The 13,872-nt window shown below is 44.3% G+C and overlaps 1 protein-coding gene across 1 annotated transcript in view; it reads left to right on the forward strand.

Annotated features, from left to right (window-relative positions):
- Window positions 1-13,872, forward strand: part of top2b (DNA topoisomerase II beta) — an 88,628-nt gene that overhangs the window by 62,133 nt on the left and 12,623 nt on the right. The window contains exons 31-34 of the mRNA XM_079531667.1: window positions 1,326-1,536; window positions 7,530-7,609; window positions 8,398-8,472; window positions 9,940-10,002. Coding sequence (XP_079387793.1) covers window positions 1,326-1,536; window positions 7,530-7,609; window positions 8,398-8,472; window positions 9,940-10,002 — 429 coding nt within the window. The remainder of the gene's footprint in view (window positions 1-1,325; window positions 1,537-7,529; window positions 7,610-8,397; window positions 8,473-9,939; window positions 10,003-13,872) is intronic.

Raw genomic sequence — 13,872 nt, forward strand, 5'->3', positions numbered from 1 at the left:
CCCTAGACCCCCACCCTGTCCCCTAGACCCCCACCCTGTCCCCTAGACCCCCTAGACCCCCACCCTGTCCCCTAGACCCCCACCCTGTCCCCCAGACCCCCTAGACCCCCACCCTGTCCCCTAGACCCCCTAAACCCCCACCCTGTCCCCTAGACCCCCACCCTGTCCCCTAGACCCCCTAAACCCCCACCCTGTCCCCTAGACCCCCACCCTGTCCCCTAGACCCCCACCCTGTCCCCTAGACCCCCTAGACCCCCACCCTGTCCCCTAGACCCCCACCCTGTCCCCTAGACCCCCTAGACCCCCACCCTGTCCCCTAGACCCCCACCCTGTCTCCTAGACCCCCACCCTGTCCCCTAGACCCCCACCCTGTCCCCAGAGGACATTAGGGAACATAGGTAAAAACTACTCCAGCTCAGCCCGGAGAACTTTGTCCAAGATGCAGACAGACATACAGACAGACAGACAGACAGACAGACAGACTGCTACTAATGTCTCTACATGGTGAATGACCTGGTTGTTGTGTCCAAGTTGCAGACAGACAGACTGCTACTAATGTCTCTACATGGTGAATGACCTGGTTGTTGTGTCCAAGATGCAGACAGACAGACTGGTACTAATGTCTCTACATGGTGAATGACCTGGTTGTTGTGTCCAAGATGCAGACAGACAGACTGCTACTAATGTCTCTACATGGTGAATGACCTGGTTGTTGTGTCCAAGATGCAGACAGACAGACTGCTACTAATGTCTCTACATGGTGAATGACCTGGTTGTTGTGTCCAAGATGCAGACAGACAGACTGCTACTAATGTCTCTACATGGTGAATGACCTGGTTGTTGTGTCCAAGATGCAGACAGACAGACTGCTACTAATGTCTCTACATGGTGAATGACCTGGTTGTTGTGTCCAAGATGCAGACAGACAGACTGCTACTAATGTCTCTACATGGTGAATGACCTGGTTGTTGTGTCCAAGATGCAGACAGACAGACTGCTACTAATGTCTCTACATGGTGAATGACCTGGTTGTTGTGTCCAAGATGCAGACAGACAGACTGCTACTAATGTCTCTACATGGTGAATGACCTGGTTGTTGTGTCCAAGATGCAGACAGACAGACTGCTACTAATGTCTCTACATGGTGAATGACCTGGTTGTTGTGTCCAAGATGCAGACAGACAGACTGCTACTAATGTCTCTACATGGTGAATGACCTGGTTGTTGTGTCCAAGATGCAGACAGACAGACTGCTACTAATGTCTCTACATGGTGAATTGTATGCCAACGTCTGTGTCTTTCCGTGTCTCTCCGTGTCTCTCCAGCCGGTAAGGCCAAATACACGTTTGACTTCTCTGAGGAGGAAGGCAACGATGAGGAGGACGAGGAGGAGAACGGTGACGAAGAGGACGTGGCTCTGTCGTCCACAGCGAGGTCGAAGTACCAAGACCAGAGCAACGAGCGACAAGAGGAGGAGGAGGAGGAGGAGGAGGAGGAAGAGGACGCCTTCATCTCTGCTCCCAAACACAGCACTACGTAAGACCTGGCAACATGCTAACATGTAGCGTTTATACCAAACACAGCAGTATGTAAGACCTGGCAACATGCTAACATGTAGCGTTTATACCAAACACAGCACTACGTAAGACCTGGCAACATGCTAACATGTAGCGTTTATACCAAACACAGCACTACGTAAGACCTGGCAACATGCTAACATGTAGCGTTTATACCAAACACAGCACTACGTAAGACCTGGCAACATGCTAACATGAAGCGTTTATACCAAACACAGCACTACGTAAGACCTGGCAACATGCTAACATGTAGCGTTTATACCAAACACAGCACTACGTAAGACCTGGCAACATGCTAACATGTAGCGTTTATACCAAACAGCACTACGTAAGACCTGGCAACATGCTAACATGTAGCGTTTATACCAAACACAGCACTACGTAAGACCTGGCAACATGCTAACATGTAGCGTTTATACCAAACACCACTACATAAGACCTGGCAACATGCTAACATGTAGCGTTTATACCAAACACAGCACTACGTAAGACCTGGCAACATGCTAACATGTAGCGTTTATACCAAACAGCACTACGTAAGACCTGGCAACATGCTAACATGTAGCGTTTATACCAAACACAGCACTACGTAAGACCTGGCAACATGCTAACATGTAGCGTTTATACCAAACACAGCACTACGTAAGACCTGGCAACATGCTAACATGTAGCGTTTATACCAAACACAGCACTACGTAAGACCTGGCAACATGCTAACATGTAGCGTTTATACCAAACACCACTACATAAGACCTGGCAACATGCTAACATGTAGCGTTTATACCAAACACAGCACTACGTAAGACCTGGCAACATGCTAACATGTAGCGTTTATACCAAACACAGCACTACGTAAGACCTGGCAACATGCTAACATGTAGCGTTTATACCAAACGCAGCACTACGTAAGACCTGGCAACATGCTAACATGTAGCGTTTATACCAAACACAGCACTACGTAAGACCTGGCAACATGCTAACATGTAGCGTTTATACCAAACAGCACTACGTAAGACCTGGCAACATGCTAACATGTAGCGTTTATACCAAACACAGCACTACGTAAGACCTGGCAACATGCTAACATGTAGCGTTTATACCAAACAGCACTACGTAAGACCTGGCAACATGCTAACATGTAGCGTTTATACCAAACACAGCACTACGTAAGACCTGGCAACATGCTAACATGTAGCGTTTATACCAAACACAGCACTACGTAAGTCCTGGCAACATGCTAACATGTAGCGTTTATACCAAACACAGCACTACGTAAGACCTGGCAACATACTAACATGTAGCGTTTATACCAAACAGCACTACGTAAGACCTGGCAACATGCTAACATGTAGCGTTTATACCAAACACAGCACTACGTAAGACCTGGCAACATGCTAACATGTAGCGTTTATACCAAACACAGCACTACGTAAGACCTGGCAACATACTAACATGTAGCGTTTATACCAAACACAGCACTACGTAAGACCTGGCAACATGCTAACATGTAGCGTTTATACCAAACACAGCACTACGTAAGACCTGGCAACATGCTAACATGTAGCGTTTATACCAAACAGCACTACGTAAGACCTGGCAACATGCTAACATGTAGCGTTTATACCAAACACAGCACTACGTAAGACCTGGCAACATGCTAACATGTAGCGTTTATACCAAACACAGCACTACGTAAGACCTGGCAACATGCTAACATGTAGCGTTTATACCAAACGCAGCACTACGTAAGACCTGGCAACATGCTAACATGTAGCGTTTATACCAAACACCACTACATAAGACCTGGCAACATGCTAACATGTAGCGTTTATACCAAACACAGCACTACGTAAGACCTGGCAACATGCTAACATGTAGCGTTTATACCAAACACAGCACTACGTAAGACCTGGCAACATGCTAACATGTAGCGTTTATACCAAACACAGCACTACGTAAGACCTGGCAACATGCTAACATGTAGCGTTTATACCAAACACAGCACTACGTAAGACCTGGCAACATGCTAACATGTAGCGTTTATACCAAACACCACTACATAAGACCTGACAACATGCTAACATGTAGCGTTTATACCAAACACAGCACTACGTAAGACCTGGCAACATGCTAACATGTAGCGTTTATACCAAACAGCACTACGTAAGACCTGGCAACATGCTAACATGTAGCGTTTATACCAAACAGCACTACGTAAGACCTGGCAACATGCTAACATGTAGCGTTTATACCAAACACAGCACTACGTAAGACCTGGCAACATGCTAACATGTAGCGTTTATACCAAACACAGCACTACGTAAGACCTGGCAACATGCTAACATGTAGCGTTTATACCAAACACAGCACTACGTAAGACCTGGCAACATGCTAACATGTAGCGTTTATACCAAACACCACTACATAAGACCTGGCAACATGCTAACATGTAGCGTTTATACCAAACACCACTACATAAGACCTGGCAACATGCTAACATGTAGCGTTTATACCAAACACCACTACATAAGACCTGGCAACATGCTAACATGTAGCGTTTATACCAAACACCACTACGTAAGACCTGGCAACATGCTAACATGTAGCGTTTATACCATGCCATGACTTTTGGCCAAACGAGGCATGAGTTATGCCTGTTCAAAGGTTTCATTTTCAAACAATTGCCATAGCGCCCCCCTTTGGCCAATTGAAGTAAGACTGTTTTCAGTGCTATTTGGCATGACCCTCTATCATACTGTAAAGTTTCATAAGCATATGACGCTGCATGTATGTATTAGGGGCAGAAGAAAATGTTCATGAAACAGCAAATTTCATTGGCTCATAAAAGTTTGCGTGTAGATGTTATTGTGCATTTTAATCAAAGATCCTGGGAGGAGATAGATTTTAAATTATTATCATATAGTTCAAAATGGCGGGTGATGTAGAGGTCAGAGGTCAAAAATAAGAGCACACTGCTCGTTCGGTGTGAGGAGACGCATATGTGTATCGAAGTTTCATTGCCAACGGTCAAACGGTTCATGATCTATGCGTGTTCAAAGTTTGCATTTTTAAGTGCTATAGCGCCACCCTTTGGCCAATCGTCATGGGCTTCGCACAGTCACCGTTTGGCATGGCCCTCTAACATGTTGGAGAAAACCGACTGCACGGTTCAGCCAGAACTGCTATTTTTGGTGGAAGAAGAAGAAAAAAACTAACAATAACAATAAAAGAACAAGTCCTTTCAGGACTGCTTGGTCCTTTAATAATAATAATGTCTCCAGGTCTACGTTACCATGATAATAATAATAACAATAATACTATAATAATATAATAATATCTCTCCAGGTCTACGGCACCATGATAATAATAATAACAATAATACTATAATGATATAATAATATCTCTCCAGGTCTACGGTACCATGATAATAATAATAACAATCATACTATAATAATATAATAATATCTCTCCAGGTCTACGGTACCATGATAATAATAATAACAATCATACTATAATAATATAATAATATCTCTCCAGGTCTACGGCACCATGATAATAATAATAACAATAATACCTCTCCAGGTCTACGGTACCATGATAATAATAATAACAATAATACTATAATAATATAATAATATCTCTCCAGGTCTACGGCACCATGATAATAATAATAACAATAATACTATAATAATATAATAATATCTCTCCAGGTCTACGGCACCATGATAATAATAATAACAATAATACTATAATAATATAATATCTCTCCAGGTCTACGGCACCATGATAATAATAATAACAATAATACTATAATAATATAATATCTCTCCAGGTCTACGGCACCATGATAATAATAATAATAACTAGAACTGCACTCTGTCGAGTGCCTACTTGCTTGTTGCACACTAGTAGGCCATAAATGGCCTACTATTGTGCAAGCAGAGCGCGCAAGTACTGTCGACCGCTACAAACTGTCAAATCTCAGCTTCTCTTTGAAAGAACGATTGAAATATTGAATTATTAGGTTTAGCTATTTGCTACGTACCTAGTTTTCGGAGGTAAAAAAGTAGTATTTTTAAGTATGGTAAGAGACGGCACGGCTTTCGATGGTGACGTATATGTCGATCAGTGTCGGGTGGATTAAAGGAAATGCCTCTATGTATATGTATGTAATTTGTAAGTTGATTAGCGGTATACTGTGGTTACTTTGCATATGCCCCGTTTGATGCGTATGCCCCGTTTGATGCGTATGTATCATAGCAGCATATGACGTCAGGGTATAACTGGAGCTCTCAATGATGACATAATAAAGATGTGGATTAAAGGACCCAATGCCAGGGTGTAATTGGTTTTCGATGGTGACGTAATGACGATATGTTTTAGTGTCGGGAGGATTAAAGGTAATGCCCCCTATGTATACATGTATGTAGTCTGGCACCACTGCCGTATCAGGCACAAGTAGTCATTTTCGTCTGTCACACTCTGTGCTGAGTGAGGGTAGAATGTGCCACAGGCACTTGAATTAGTCCTCAAAAAAAGGTCAAAATTTCCCAAGGTACTCAAAAATACTCCAAAAAATACTCAAAAAGATACTGAAAAAGTTACTAAAGTATCAAAGTACTCAAACAGTCCAAAGTAATCAAACATTTTCCACTGGAATACTCAAAATATTGACAATGTCAAGGCGTCATTTGATGCAATCAATTTTATTCACCTTAATTGTGTCCAGAGCAAAAAAAGGAGGTGGTTTCCCGTCAAACAAATATTATGCTGTGCAACAAATAAACTGGCCAGGTTGGCTACACAGGTCCTCTCTCCTCCAGGTTCAGCCCTGCAATGACTCCTGGGCAGTGGCAGGTTTCCTGCTTATATAGGCCAGGCCCCTCCCACTAGACCAAACCAACTCTGCTTACAATCCAGTTTAGACTATATGTCCAAAGACAATATACAATATACAATTTATAAATCCCATAATGGTATAAATACCTTGCATTCCCTTAACCATTTGACTCAAGCGAGTGTTCACATAATACTCTTAATAATACACAAAACCCACAGATGATATGGTCCAATCCTGGACCAATCACGATCTCCCACTTAGTGTCAGGCCCCATATAAGGCCGCCTGAGCCACAGGAACAATGTTAATAGGTTTAGTGTGTGCACCCACCAAACTAACGAACAAAACTACCTGGCTATTGTGTCATGGTGTATTGTAGTGGAGTGTATGTGCTGCTAGTGGCAGGGTGAACTGCCACAACGTCATTTGCTGGGACGGTGCATACGCATCGAACATCGTCCTGGGCGAAACTAGTACTTGCACGCTCTGCTTGCGCAAGTAATAATAATATCTCTCCAGGTCTACGGCACCATGATAATAATAATAATAATACTATAATATCTCTCCAGGTCTACGGCACCATGATAATAATAATAATAATACTATAATATCTCTCCAGGTCTACGGCACCATGATAATAATAATAATAATAATACTATAATAATATCTCTCCAGGTCTACGGCACCATGATAATAATAATAATAATAATACTATAATAATATCTCTCCAGGTCTACGGCACCATGATAATAATAATAATAATAATACTATAATAATATCTCTCCAGGTCTACGGCACCATGATAATAATAATAATAATAATAATACTATAATAATATCTCTCCAGGTCTACGGCACCATGATAATAATAATAATATCTCTCCAGGTCTACGGCACCATGATAATAATAATAATACTATAATAATATCTCTCCAGGTCTACGGCACCATGATAATAATAATAATATCTCTCCAGGTCTACGGCACCATGATAATAATAATAATACTATAATAATATCTCTCCAGGTCTACGGCACCATGATAATAATAATAATATCTCTCCAGGTCTACGGCACCATGATAATAATAATAATACTATAATAATATCTCTCCAGGTCTACGGCACCAGCAGCTAAGAAGAAAGAAACCAGCAGCATATTCTGTTCCAAGTCCTCTGACAAGAGCAACGACAGTGGTGAGGGTGTGACCTTTGACCTGGGACTGTGTGTGTGTGTGTGTGTGTGTGTGTGTGTGTGCGCGTGTGTGCGTGCGTGCGTGCGTGCGTGCGTGCGTGCGTGCGTGCGTGACTGTAAACATGATCCTACACATTCCGCAAACACTTTAATGAACAAATAACAGTATGTTACTCTTCTAGCCTCAAAACCTTTCCATGTTTAGGATCCCCATTAAATATTGGGTTATGCACGCACTATTCTATTCCCTCATAGACACACACATGCTCCCCATAAGAGCTGCTCTGCCTCTCACCGTGCGCACACACACACGGGCGCGCGCGCAGTCTCACACACACACACACACACACACACACACACCCTTCTCTTCTCTTCTATTTCCTCTCAGAGGTAAATATTAGATGAAGCGCCGTAGGAAGTTGTCAGTCAGCACTCGGTGCTGTTGATCTGTCTGTCTGTCTGTCTGTCTGTCTGTCTGTCTGTCTGTCTGTCTGTCTGTCTGTCTGTCTGTCTGTCTGTCTGCCTGCCTGCCTGAGTATCAGGTACCAGCATGTTGACACTACCTCTACATATTCTGCAAGTGAAAATATCTGAACCTGTGTGTGTGTGTGTGTGTGTGTGTGTGTGTGTGTGTGTGTGTGTGTGTGTGTGTGTGTGTGTGTGTGTGTGTGTGTGTGTGTGTGTGTGTGTGTGTGTGTGTGTGTGTGTGTGTGTGTGTGTGTGTGTGTGTGTGTGTGTGTGTGTGTGTGTGTGTGTGTGTGTGTGTGTGTGTGTGTGTGCTCTCCTCCAGATGGCTTCAAGCTGGACAGTGATGAAGACAACAGTCCAGCGTTCTCCTCCTATTCCAAACCTCCTGCCAAGAAAGGTATGGCCACTAGAGGGCGCTAATGTTCTCTATCCAACAGCTGCTGCTTCTCAACCTGATTTTTTGACCCCCCAACATAATCCTATTTGACCGTTTCTGACCGAGGCTAAGTGTCTAGATTTCTTTTCTTCGTTTTTGTCATGTCATGTGAAAGCAGGGAATCATAGCTTCAAATTGACATATTGGTTGTTCAGTTTGACCCACCAGTTTTGGAGATATGGCTTATCATCATCATCATCATCCTTCGAGTGCCCTCGAGATCTGCGACACAAGCTGCTTCCACTGGTCTCTGTTGCTCATCGCCACACCAAGTTCATTCACAGTCAGTCCTGTGTTTCTACTCAGAACATCTGGAAATGTGAGAGGTCTTGTTCCTCTTGATGGGCAGGGTAGTCTCCACAGAAGGTCTTGTTCCTCTTGATGGGCAGGGTAGTCTCCACAGAAGAATATCCCAAATGACTTGGTCTTTTGCTCTGTGGCAGTGTCCAGCAAAGCGGAGTCTTCTTTCTGCCACAACAACTGAGATGGGGGGGGAGTGCCTCCATAAATCTGAGCTTTAGTGGGATGGTCCTTCCATGAGAGGTTCTGGACACGCATGAGGAGTCTTGTGTATGTTCCGTCAAGACCATCCCGAAACTCCTTATTCATTGTCCATGTTTCGGCACCATAAAGCAGGATACTTTCCACACAGGCTTTGAACAGGTTGATCTTGGTAGCTCTTGAGATGTCTGACTGCCATATAAGATGTAGCTTATTACAAGCACTCCAGGCCTGTCCTTTCCTTGTCAGGAAGTCTTTTCTGCTACTGACTACGTATGATCCAAGATATTGCTTATCTTATGGCTTACAGAGTAATGTCTTGCAGAGAAACAGCGAGTTGAGAAAACAGGCTTGAAAAAAGGTTCACTTCTGTGGTCTCTAACATTACACCTAGCTACATGTTTAAGCATTTATTTCATATTTACATGTCTTCTGTGGTCTCTAACATTACACCTAGCTACATGTTTAAGCATTTATTTCATATTTACATGTCTTCTGTGGACTCTAATATTACACCTAGCTACATGTTTAAGCATTTATTTCATATTTACATGTCTTCTGTGGACTCTAATATTACACCTAGCTACATGTTTAAGCATTTATTTCATATTTACATGTCTTCTGTGGACTCTAATATTACACCTAGCTACATGTTTAAGCATTTATTTCATATTTACATGTCTTCTGTGGACTTTAACATTACACCTAGCTACATGCATTTATTTTATATTTACATGTTGATTTCAGCTCTGACATTTATTTCAGACATGCTCTAGTATGTGAAGAGTCTGTCTGTGCTATTAACTCATTTTGAGGAGAAAAAAAACCTGTTTTTGAACAGTTGAACAGTGTGTGTGTGTGTGTGTGTGTGTGTGTGTGTGTGTGTGTGTGTGTGTGTGTGTGTGTGTGTGCGCGCGCATCTTCCAGATGACAGTGATGAAGACAACAGTCCAGCGTTCTCCTCCTACTCCAAACCTCCTGCCAAGAAAGGTACGGCCACTAGAGGGTGCTCTGTTGCCACTGTAACACTTCAGTTGTCTGCCACTAGAGGGTGCTCTGATGCCACTGTAACACTTCAGTTGTCTGCCACTAGAGGGCGCTCTGATGCCACTGTAACACTTCAGTTGTCTGCCACTAGAGGGCGCTCTGATGCCACTGTAACACTTCAGTTGTCTGCCACTAGAGGGCGCTCTGATGCCACTGTAACACTTCAGTTGTCTGCCACTAGAGGGCGCTCTGATGCCACTGTAACACTTCAGTTGTCTACCACTAGAGGGCGCTCTGATGCCACTGTAACACTTCAGTTGTCTGCCACTAGAGGGCGCTCTGATGCCACTGTAACACTTCAGTTGTCTGCCACTAGAGGGTGCTCTGTTGCCACTGTAACACTTCAGTTGTCTGCCACTAGAGGGTGCTCTGATGCCACTGTAACACTTCAGTTGTCTGCCACTAGAGGGCGCTCTGATGCCACTGTAACACTTCAGTTGTCTACCACTAGAGGGCACTCTGATGCCACTGTAACACTTCAGTTGTCTGCCACTAGAGGGTGCTCTGGTGCCACTGTAACACTTCAGTTGTCTACCACTAGAGGGCGCTCTGATGCCACTGTAACACTTCAGTTGTCTGCCACTAGAGGGCGCTCTGATGCCACTGTAACACTTCAGTTGTCTGCCACTAGAGGGCGCTCTGATGCCACAAGAATGCCCCTGTTAGCGGCCACAAGAATGCCCCTGTCAGTGAGGGGTGCTGCCGCTTCCTACATGGCAATGCTTAGGTGTCGTCGGCACCAATCCCTGCATTTTGCCCTACGGCCTGATCAGAGTGTGAGCCATCCAGTCTACTGATTTTCACCCTTCCCACCCTCCTAAGCAGGGTGGTGAAGCAGGGCCTTCCTCAGTGTTCTTCTCAGGGCCTTAAATGGGCCTAACTGTCTTAGGCATGTCATTGGCTTGTGAAACAATCCAGCAGGCATATAGGTGGGCAGGCAGGCCAGCCCCAACAGGAACATGTACACATTCCACACAGGGCCTCGCTGCCACATGGGCTTCGAGGTGCCCTCCAATCTGAGATCTGTGGGACAGCCTCTTGATCGACGCTGTCAGCATTTATCAGGTTCTACCATATGTGGTATCAGTGTGGCGGCCAGCACCCTTCTCACTGTGTGTGTGCTTAGCTCCGCAGCATAAACGCGATGGGAACTATGCACAAAAACGAAGGCCATCCACTTTTTACTTGTAAAACTGTGATGCGACAATACGGATCGTTCTGGCTCTGAGAACAGGGCTTCAACAGTCAGCTGACCGAGTGTTCGGCAGGCTGACTTGAGTGGGAGCGCAGGCCCTGCAGACTGCAGTAACCTCGCTACAAAGAAAAGAAGAGCATTTCCTGAAGGGTGCCCTGAGACTCAGAGGGGCTTAGGTTAGGGACCCAATCAGGCCCATCTGGGGTTAGCCCTGGAGGCTCTACGACCTTTAGTCAGTGAGCCTGACATGCTCAAGACAGCAGCCTTGTCGGCGTCACATCTGCAAGGAGAAATGGGGGAGTTGCGAGCTCTATCAATCCATATTGAGCTCTGCAGGCCTATGCCGGATGATGGTATAGTCTTATGCCCCAAACCGGCCTTTCTCCCCAATGTTTTCAAAAGGGCACGTCTCAATCAGGTGGTTGAGCTCTGCCCTACCGTCGTCATACAGACAGTCGACGTACAGAGATGGAGTCGGTCCCCACTCTGCCCTATTGGAGCACTAGAGTCGGACGTCAGGGCCACACAAGGCCCACAGAATAACGGACCAACTCTTTGAGTGCTTCAAGTGAGAGTGCATGGATCACAGAGGTTATCCAGCACACAAACAGGCAGGAGTACCAGTGCCGCCTGGAGGACAGGCACACTCCACCTGGGGACGCTGCGGAAAGGTGCGTCTCTGACAGAGATCTGCACAGCGGCGACTTAGTCTACTCCGTCTACATTCACCCGGTTATACCGGCTGAACATGCAGCATTCGCTCCCTTCGGGAGGATGTCTGAAAAAAAATTACTACTACTATGACGGCTAACGGTCAGGATGACCGTGTTTTTTGTGCTATTTGATTGGCCATTCTCTCCCCCACTCGTCTAATGATCTTCACACCTCTCTCTGCACCCGTTGACGGCTTGCCATTGTCTTCTAAATGTTACATTCCAACTATAATTCAAGGCAGCAGTTTCAACTCGACAGGACAACTCAAGTTATTTTTTATGTTTTATTTCAGTTTACCAAACTATAATTATAGTGACGGTGTGAGCGCTATATTGAATACCCTTGCGCAGCAAACACTGTCCGACTTTGTATTGAGCCAATAAAATAGGCTACCACACGTTATTGTATAACAGCCAGAGCCAGGCACATTGCTCAGAGTCAGACGAAATACGACATTAGTTATATATTGTCATTTTTATATAGAGGGGGAAACATCGATGTAATTAATATATATTTGATTGATTGTGCCAAAAAAAGGAAAGAGCTGTGCGTGCGTGCGTGCAAATCAGAAAAGTTTAGGCTACAGACAAAGGAGTTGGGAGTTTGGGAGCGGCTAGCCTTCTATATAATGCTGCGCACATATTAGCCTATATATATTTTAAAAATACCCAGCATAATTTTTGGGAAGGCTAAGCCTGGCCTAGCCTTACATACCCGCCGCCTATGATCAATGTCATTTATATATATTTGATTTATTGTGCCAGCAGAAAGGTCCGTAGCAGCAGCACGGTTTATATATACACCATAGGATAGATCAAGTCATGTGACGCATCACCGCTACAAATAGTGCTACAGCGTTATCTAAAATGCACTTCCGCATACCTCACCGTCAGTTACTTGGATATTTTCTCCCTCTCCACGAGAGAGGGAGAGAGAGAGAGGGAGAGAGAAAAAAAGAGAGCCGTGATGCGTGGAAATCAGTTCCACTGGTCGCGTGCAGAAAAGTTTACAGACAAAGAAGGACGGACAGAACTGTTCTTCTGACTGACAAAACATTTAGAAGTTCGGGACGTCTATCGGGTTGGACTGATTTCAAACACTGTCATTTTTATTTGGCATCGCGCTGATTCGCGCATCGGCGAGCATTCTCGCTCCAAGGAAAGGAAATGTCGGTCGGGTCAAACAGACCATGCTATAAACTTTATTATTCCAGGATAATTGATTCATTTTTATCATCGCCACCTTACATAATTATGCTATAAAGATGGCGTGTATAGTCAACATGTATTTATATCTATTGAGCTATGCGTTTGGTTGAAACAATACGCCAGTCAGTCAACACACCATATTTCACCATATTTTATTTTTTCCGTTTCGAGAAATAAAGTCAGACATCGTTATTTCTGCAAACCGCATATAACAAATATAACATCTAAAACAACAAACTTACATTCGTAATGTAAGTTTGCCTACATGTGGAAGTAGTTGGAATGCAAATGACACATTAGCTTGAACAATGCCCGTCTCCAGCCGGGAGGGAGGTGTGAACAGCACTGCTTGCGGGGGAGAAAGGGTGAGGAGTCTAAGAGCGGTCCCACGGACCGAAAAAGAGCAGACATTTTAGTAGAATTATGTCTAAAATCATATTTCCAAAACGTTTCAGATGGGAAAAAAAACAGAGATGGTTTGAATCTAACATTTAGAAAAAGTCATGCAAGGGGAACTTTCTCAGGACTTCATGGGCAAAGAAAATCCACTTCAAAATTTCAAAATCGGTCAGCCTGACCGCTCCGACGCGCTAGTATTAAAGAGATATCCACGCCACGGTGAGGTGGGGGTCATTCCCCTTACATGTGAAATATGTTGGGTGGAGAGATAGTCTCTTCACTCAGAGAACAAAGGTT

This window comes from Electrona antarctica (genome assembly GCF_951216825.1).
Source record: "Electrona antarctica genome assembly, contig: scaffold_276, whole genome shotgun sequence".
In the NCBI taxonomy this organism is placed as follows: domain Eukaryota; kingdom Metazoa; phylum Chordata; class Actinopteri; order Myctophiformes; family Myctophidae; genus Electrona; species Electrona antarctica.